The 8,506-nt window shown below is 34.1% G+C and overlaps 1 protein-coding gene across 1 annotated transcript; it reads right to left on the bottom strand.

The window, feature by feature from the left end:
* Window positions 1-246: 246 nt before the first annotated feature.
* Window positions 247-7,749, bottom strand: LOC107773084 (uncharacterized). The gene is made up of 4 exons (XM_016592528.2): window positions 7,231-7,749; window positions 5,460-5,640; window positions 4,114-4,178; window positions 247-464 (listed from the first exon to the last, which is right to left on the bottom strand). The coding sequence occupies exons 2-4, from the start codon at window positions 5,602-5,604 to the stop codon at window positions 390-392; spliced, it is 285 nt and encodes a 94-aa protein (XP_016448014.1). The 5' UTR covers window positions 5,605-5,640; window positions 7,231-7,749; the 3' UTR covers window positions 247-389.
* Between the last annotated feature and the right edge of the window lie 757 nt (window positions 7,750-8,506).

Here is an 8,506-nt window from a genome sequence, read left to right as displayed (position 1 = left end):
AATGTGTCTTTGTAGCTACTGACATGTATACTGTATGCATAACATGGTGTGGCACCCGCAACCTCCGAATCCTGGATCCGCCTCTGGTCTAGGGGGGTATTCAACCAAACTAGTTAATCTCCATAGAAAATGCAGCTACAAAGGTATCCAAGAGAGGTGATCATGTCACCCATGTCATGTTTAGCTAAAAAGTTGAGTACCTAAAAATAGAAATGAAAAAAAAAAAAAAAAAAAAGGCCAGACTTCTTGATCCCAACAGAATGTAGCTGTAGAAGTGTGCAAGAATGGGAAACAAGTTGTCGCCTTCATGTTTAGCTAGAAAATGAGGACAGAAAAGCCTGATATACTTGAAAATGGGAGGAAGTGTTCATCATTTTTCTCCTTCTACCTTATTTTGCAGATTCGTTTGCCTCCGTACTTGTGCTTTTAATTTCTATCAGGCATTGGGATACATAAGGTTTCAGCTGCAAAAGAAAGAGAAAAGAAAGGAATTCATCAATTGCAAGGTGTAAAAAACTTCACATAAAATGAGTAAACAAAAGGGTCACAAGTTCCACAAACATTTTCTACGATCTAGCGAGAACTTACACAACTACACTAGAAAGAGACACTAGTTTCTTTTACCTACACTATAGACTATGTACATAATGCAGTTATGTAAATTCATGGATAATTTCCAGAGAAGCTGAGACGGGGATCACTATCTTGGATAAGAGTGAAAGGTGAACACCCACCAATATTGAATGTCAAGACGAAAGAAAGCAACAGATCACAGAATACAAGAAAGTGCAATCTGATTACTGAAAATTTAGCTCATTTGGGGCATGCTTGAAAAGTCCATGCCCTAATCCATGGGCTATGAAAGTGCGAGGTCTTAACCTACCTCAAGCACAACCTGTTTCAAGATATTAAAAAGGCTTTGAAAAGGTTAATATAATGGAATAACCCAAAGAATGTTTTCATTTTAGATAACTTTTAGCCAAAAAGAAAGTGAATGAATGTAAAGACAAATCAAAAGCAAGTGCTGAGCCCAAACAAAAAGCATAAGTACCAACGTATTTCCTAGAAGGGACTGAAAATTATATATTTCTTTAGATGAATCAAAAGAAGTTCATTAATAATACACCAAGATAGTGTTATCTTCACAAAAAGTATCTTGTTAAACCTCTAGCTGACCAACTTATTTAACATCTATATATCGTTATGCACTCTCTAAGGCTCTTACCTCATCTACGATACGTCACGGAAAAAGAACAAAGGCAGTAACGAGTGAAGACATCTCATATTTTGATAAGCACATTTCCAGATAGACCACAATCTAGTTCCAAATGTTATATCGTTTTTTAATCATCTCATGGACAGGAAAGAAATTGCCAATGAGTGATTTTGGGTACTCTATGAACAACAGAAATTATAAATAGTTCTTAGACATGACTGATCTTATTTATGCTGGTCTGTATTACTTCACAAATCCCTTATGTGAGTAAACAAGATAATTAATTCTCCAAAACAACAAAAATAATAAAAGAGAAAGTAAAACAAGATGAGTACTGGGGGTAATAACAAACATACAGGTCCAATAGGAGCATAACAGAAAGGATTGTCACGCACATATATTCTAGGCAAGACTCCGAGTTTAAAAGTTACAAAATATGCCAAAGGCAAATTGACGGCATTTCTATCTCGTTATCATACACTAACACAAGCTGCAATGAATTGGATATCCTCTAAAAGGTCGTCACCAGAAGAAATGTGTTTATCAACTAGACCTGCCCCTATCTGTGGGACGGACTTTTAGGACCTATTAAAACTCTTAGGGACTAATAAGTTAACTCCTACTTTTCATACCAATTTTCAACGGAGGCTTGAATGCTATTAGCATCATATTATATTCCAACATTAATCTTCCTCAATTCTTTATTAAGAGAGAACAACTAATTAATTAACTTATCAGAATTAATTAATAGGATAGAATAAGAATGGTATACACACTTTTAGAGAGTTTAAGATACAAACTTGTAGCTAGTTTACAGCAAACACCATTTATTTTTACTATCCAATTTTATTTGGAAAACATACAAAGGTACAAAGGTTGCTATAGATGAATTTGTGCAACAATTTCAAAAAAATAAGAGGTAGACATACGCTTGAACCAGTATATTTACTAATTTCAAAAATTCTTGATTTAAAAAAAAATGTATCACTCATGAAGCATGAAAATTTACTGCATATATGTGACAAATACTTAAATAAATTCTAAACAGATAACCAGTAGAAATAGTTGTAAAGATTGCAGTGCCTACATTGTCAATATATTTTTGTTTTCTGCATTGTAATTATATCGTTATCACCCTTATTTAAATTGTTATTTGCATTATGATTAACAGTATTTTTAAACTATAAACTATTATAAGTAGGCGGTCTGATAGGCAATTACTGATTTACAAGACAGTATTGGAAGAAAATATGATAATAGGATTCAGGACTTCTTAGGCAAGGGTTAGGGTGAATAGGACTCGTTGGACTCCAGAATTGTCCATTGTAAGGGAGATATACGACTAAGAAATAACCCTATTCCTTTTGGTTCATGCATGGATGAGATTTGACTATACAATTGAGCAGGAACAGAATTGAAAGAAAAAAGGGGAAGAAAAGCTTATTGAAACCATCTCTATTTGTTTTGGTAGAACCGTTGTTTAATTAAAAACTACTTAAAAATACAGAATGAAATCAGAAAGCAAGATGTCCTTATAAACTAATACATATGGAAGAACATAAGAACATGGAAGCAAGTCAGCAACTGCAGTTAAATAACAGATTCTCTCCTTAAGCAAGGGTGGGGGGTGGGGATGGGAGGAGGAGGAAGACGGTTTGTTTCCTTTCTTTCTGTCAGCCATTCCCCTAGCTGAAGAAAGAGTCTTAGAATGGCAGAAAGGATAAAGAGATCTAAAGGAATGCTATCAACTTGCTAAGTTTAGCTGAACTGCATAACCCAAAATGGGGCTAAGACCAGAGGTGGAAACATGGGTAAATGAGTGATGAAAGCACCTGTTGCCTCTTTTTACTTTTAGCAAATTATTTACATCAAGCTTACTCTTGATGAACGTAAATGGAACAATGAATGGTTATACTTTTAAGTTTGATGAACGTAAATGGAACAATGAATGGTTATACTTTTAAGTTTGATTGCTCTTCATCAAGCGGAAAGGCTAGAAGGTGAGCAACCGGAAAAGGCACATTGATCAGAGAAAATACTGATTGGTCAATACTTCAATATTCACCAACTCCTCTAAACCATGCTCACCATTTCAAGCTGCATGACCTAAAACGGGCTAAGACTAGAGGTGAAAACATGGGTAAATGAGTGATGAAAGCACATGGTACTCTTTTTACTTTTAGCAATTTATTTACAGTAAGTTTACTCTTTTTACATTTATTAGAAGGAAGCACTGGCAGAAGCTCAAGAAGGAAGTGGTGGCTGCTATTTGGGGGGCTACAATTCATCACGTATGGACTGCTAGGAATAAAAAACCGTTTCAGGGTGGAAGTGTACAGACGGATACTATAGTTACACAGATTAAAAGAGACAAGAGAGAGAATTGAGATGATCAAAGTGTCAAATAGAGGATATAGGAGTAGAGGATTCATACAGAGACTATTGTGCAATTTATTTACAGTAAGTTTAATCTTTTTACATTTATTAGAAGGAAGCACTGGCAGAAGCTCAAGAAGGAAGTAGTGGCTGCTAGGAATAAAAAACTGTTTCAGGGTGGAAGTGTACAGACGAATACTATAGTTACACAGATTAAAAGAGACGAGAGAGAATTGAGATGATCAAAGTGTCAAATAGAGGATATAGGAGTAGAGGATTCATACAGAGACTATTGTGTAATTAAAGATATTATGGAGTCCCAGTTTCTTTGAAGAAGCTAGGAGCTCTCTAGGTGTATTTGATTAATTTTGTTATCAATGGTAATATTCACAATTGTTACCAAAAAAGAAAATTACGTTTGATTGCTCTTCATCAAGTGGAAAGGCTAGAAGGTGAGCAACGAAAGGAACATTGATCAGAAAAAATGTTGATTGGTTAATACTTCAGTCAAAGTTAAATACCTTGAAGTCGGTCAAATCTGGAACTACATAGTTAGGCAGCTTCTCTTGCATAACAACATAACCACCTGGAACAAGAAAGAACAATCTGTTATTAGATATATACAGAAATATCGGTGTGCTTCTATGTGACCAAAAATAATTATTGATATTTCCAGCTTCATAAAACCCTGGAATATATAGCTTTCGAAGTAAGGGAATTCAGTATTTCTACTTTTTCATTACGGACACATTATGATTGTTGGAATTGAGACAAAAATAGGCTGGGCGACAAGAACAAGAAATTCAATGGCCTTAGCTGCAACCATACAATTTGTTTACATCGAGGAGACTGGATTTCCTGGTTATAACAGTAATCTAAGATTATGTCGAGGAAACAGTCAAACATAAACTTCCAATAAGACTACTATTCTCGGGTATGAACTTAGCAAGAAAAATAGAGAAAAAATGATATACGATATCTTCACTGTCAAAAACCTAAGGTTAAACTTTTTGTACCTCTGGAATTTGTAACAATCAAACAAAACTGCAAGTAATGTCCATTTTTGTAACAAATCAAACAAAACACCATGTCATTTTCAAAAACATTATCCTTAGTTTCATACACGATACATCTTCTCAGGTAACAAACAAAGTCAGAACATTTTGTTCAGGTTTTCCGTACTCTCCTTCTTTTCTCGTTTGATGATTCAAGCCAAACATCATATGACTCCTCAGATATACCACTTTACATACCATTTGGAAATTGGAGAAGGGGGATGAAAGAAAAAGTAAGGATACATATATCACGATGTAGGTTAGAGAGGTGCATAAGCAATCACATAGATCAATCAAATCATAATCTTTCTCAAAAGTATGAGACGTAAAAGACTTACTAACATTACGAGCTTAACCATAGATGATAAGAAAAAAATTCATTTATATGTCAAGACTGCATAAAGATTTCACTTCCGACTTCCGAGTAGAACAATGGTGGCGAATGGTGATGGCATCGTGCAGTTTTAGGCTCTACCTTTTTTCTGGCATCTACTGTACCAAATACTACAGGTAGTTGGGTACCAATCAGCATTCATTGAAATATAGAAATTCCTGTAAAGCTATTGAAAATATGTTCTAACTAGAGAGAAAAGACAAAAGAATAGTCGTTCGCAACACTTGAATAGAGATTTCAAACCTTTAGGCTCAACCTTTTTTCTGGCATCTAGTGTACCAAATACTACAGGTAGTTGGGTACCAATCAGTATTCATTGAAATATAGAAATTCCTGTAAAGCTATTGAAAATATGTTCCAACTAGAGAGAAAAGACAAAAGAATAGTAGTTCGCAACACTTGAATAGAGATTTCAAACCTTTGCGAGTGTGGAAACCAGTAGGCTTGCAATTCTTTCCCTTGTAGTAGCCTCGAGGAACCCGTTTTGAAGTAAGAATGTCGAGAGATGAAGTGCGTTTTCTTCTGAAAGTTCTCCCTAAACCTAACAACAGTCCCAGCGGCATTGTATAGTCTTCTAATTAAAAATAAATAAACTGTGCCTAGAGAAAACAACATACAAAGAGAAAAGGATTTAGATATTTGCATAAGATCAAGATTTAATATTTGAAGTCATAACCAATTTCGTAGCATATTCTCACACTTGTCACTGAACCTTTTATACATTTGATATAAATTACAATATATACAAAATTGTCTAATTTGTTCTTTCATTTTATTCAAGTAGAATTGCTTTTGCAATTCAGTACTCTTCAAACAACACTATGATATTGCCAACTAGGGAAATAAGCACAACCAGGCATATCAAACATTCATAAGGGAAAATAATGCTATAATTTGCTCAATTAAAGGAAAAGGCTCTAAATGTATCCTACAGAGACGACATCTTGCAATTCAGTACTCTTCAAACAACACTATGATATTGCCAACTAGGGAAATAAGCACAACCAGGCATATCAAACATTCATAAGGGAAAATAATGCTATAATTTGCTCAATTAAAGGAAAAGGCTCTAAATGTATCCTACAGAGACGACATCTCCTGAAAGTTTTCCAAGGGAAATTCCATAGACTTTCTGAAATATTGAACTAGGAATCTAATATTGAGGACAAACGTTTCTGAAATGTCCTTAACTTCTGGACATGAAGCGAAACAAGTAAATGCTAGGACATAATTTTCTAAGTGTCCTGAAATATTGAACTAGGAATTTAATATTGAGGACAAACGTTTTTGAAATGTCCTTAACTTCTGGATATTAAGCGAACCATGTCACACAACACTCATGAAGTTAAGGACATTACACTGCACACATGAAGTTAAGGACACCATGTCCTTAACATTTACACTGCACGTATGAAGTTAAGGACATGATGTCCTAAAGTTTAACAACAAAAGGTGCTAATACAGGACACTTTGTCCTTAATATTTACACAACACTCATGAAGTTAAGGACACCATGTCCTTAACATTTACACTGCACATATGCAGTTAAGGAAATGATGTCCTAAAGTTTAAAACAAAAGGTGCTAATTCAGGACACTTTGTCCTTAATATTTACACAACAGTCATGAAGTTAAGGACAACATGTCTAGCACAGGGGTATTTTTGTCTGGGCGGGTAAAAGTTCATTAAAGCAAGTAAACGTTCATTAAAAGTTCATTAAAGCACTGGCTAAAGAGTAAATACATTTTAAACGGTGGCTAAAGAGTAAATAAAGCTCTAATTAGTGGCTAACTGTGCACTTCCCCCAAGAAATGCAAGCATGAAGTGAACATTTCAAAGTTATTTAATCCAAAGCTACATTCTTAAATAGTATCTAACATGTGCAAAAAAGGACCTAAGATATGATTTCTACTGCAAATACTTTTCAATTCTATGTGGGTAATATAAAATAATCAGAACTTTCACTAAGGTTCTGAGATCTAAATGATACAAATAAAATCTTAATACAAAACAAGTTCATGTTAATCTAATTTAAAATAAACAGATATAACTAACATTAACATACACTGTAACTCATGAACATTTTTACCTAACACGCGATTTCCAGCAGTAACAATCTTCTATAAACATGATTTCTAAAACATAGTATTTTAACAACAATAAAATAAACAAAGTGGATTAGAATTTACCTCTTGAGGGGCAGTGAACTGGAACTTTGGAGATTTTAGATCTACTCCACAAGACAAGAGTTGAACAACAAAATTACAGAACTTTTGAGTATTAGATTGTATGTGCTAAAAGAAAAATCAAGATTGAAAGATTGAGTTGAGTCGAGAGAGATTTTTTATGGTCCAAAAACTTGGTTTTCACCGTGTTCGAGCTCTCTTTCGTCTGAAGCCTTTGGGGAGTATTTATAGATGGAAGTTGAGTTTTGATTTGAAATTTGAATCCAAAATCAGAAGGGTCACGGGTTGAGTGTGGAGTCCGAAAAAGAGCCGTTTAAATCTCTGTTATCTCTGCCTTTTCAGAGATTTCAAAGGTTCTTTGACCTCTACTGTTGACTTAATCTTGTGCTAGAAAGGGGCTAGAGAAACGCAATTGTACGGAGTTTCACAAAAATGGAGGAACAATTCTGAGGTAATAGTCTGCCATGGTGAAGTTTGCAAAAAAGGGGGAAGGAGACGTTGCTGGCAATGAGAAGAAAACCTAATTTAATCTTTAAGAGTTGAAGTTCTTTTAGGAATGATATTTGGGCTTGGACATATTGGGTCTATGGGAATTGGGTAGGCTAATGAAAGAGAATGGGTTGGCTGAAATTGGTAGGCTTTTTTCCCTTCTTTAAATCGATTTCTTTGGGCTTCTTTGTATTAATAACTTGGACTAAAATATAATATTAATATAGCATTGTTTTAAGCAAAAAATATTGAAAAGCAAGAACTATATAAAATAACTTGTCCAAGGTAGTAAAGATCAAGAAACACAAAGAAATTAATTGAAGGAAAGGTAGGAAAAAATTGGATATCAACGGTTCATAAATAAATTTAGTACAAAATTATTATTTTTATAATGAACTGCATAATACAATATCATATGATTGACAAGATGAAACAACATTGTTACAATATAATAAATAGTGGGCTCTTTTATAAAATACAGAAGTTTGGGGCAATTTTAAAAATAAAATAAAAATTTAATAGTAATATTTTGGGCCAAAACCAGCTCTTGTTTTGCGATTTTGCGATTTGCAATTTTGAGCTGATTTTGCGATTTGGGATTTGAAAATTTGCCAAAATATGAATACAATTTATGAACAAACACGTATTTGGCAACAAAAAAAATGGAAAAAATTTGGCTAAATTTATGGCCAAGCGGGTCCTTCATCTCATCTTCAAAAACTTATTTTTTCAAATCAAATTTATGTCTAAATACTAGTTCAACTCTCTACCGACAAGCCCTTTAGAAAAA

This window comes from Nicotiana tabacum, chromosome 12 (assembly GCF_000715075.1).
Source record: "Nicotiana tabacum cultivar K326 chromosome 12, ASM71507v2, whole genome shotgun sequence".
NCBI classification, from domain to species: domain Eukaryota; kingdom Viridiplantae; phylum Streptophyta; class Magnoliopsida; order Solanales; family Solanaceae; genus Nicotiana; species Nicotiana tabacum.
This window is presented reverse-complemented; position numbering and strand designations above follow the sequence as displayed.

Bases quoted from the DNA above. Each gene is read 5' to 3' on its own strand.
- LOC107773084 (XM_016592528.2), bottom strand. From the start codon at position 5,604: ATGCCGCTGGGACTGTTGTTAGGTTTAGGGAGAACTTTCAGAAGAAAA. The intron at 4,179-5,459 runs GTTTGAAATCTC...TTCTTGTTCCAG, and splicing joins TGGTTTCCACACTCGCAAAG to GTGGTTATGTTGTTATGCAA. The intron at 465-4,113 runs GTATTTAACTTT...TTTCTTTTGCAG, and splicing joins CAGATTTGACCGACTTCAAG to CTGAAACCTTATGTATCCCA.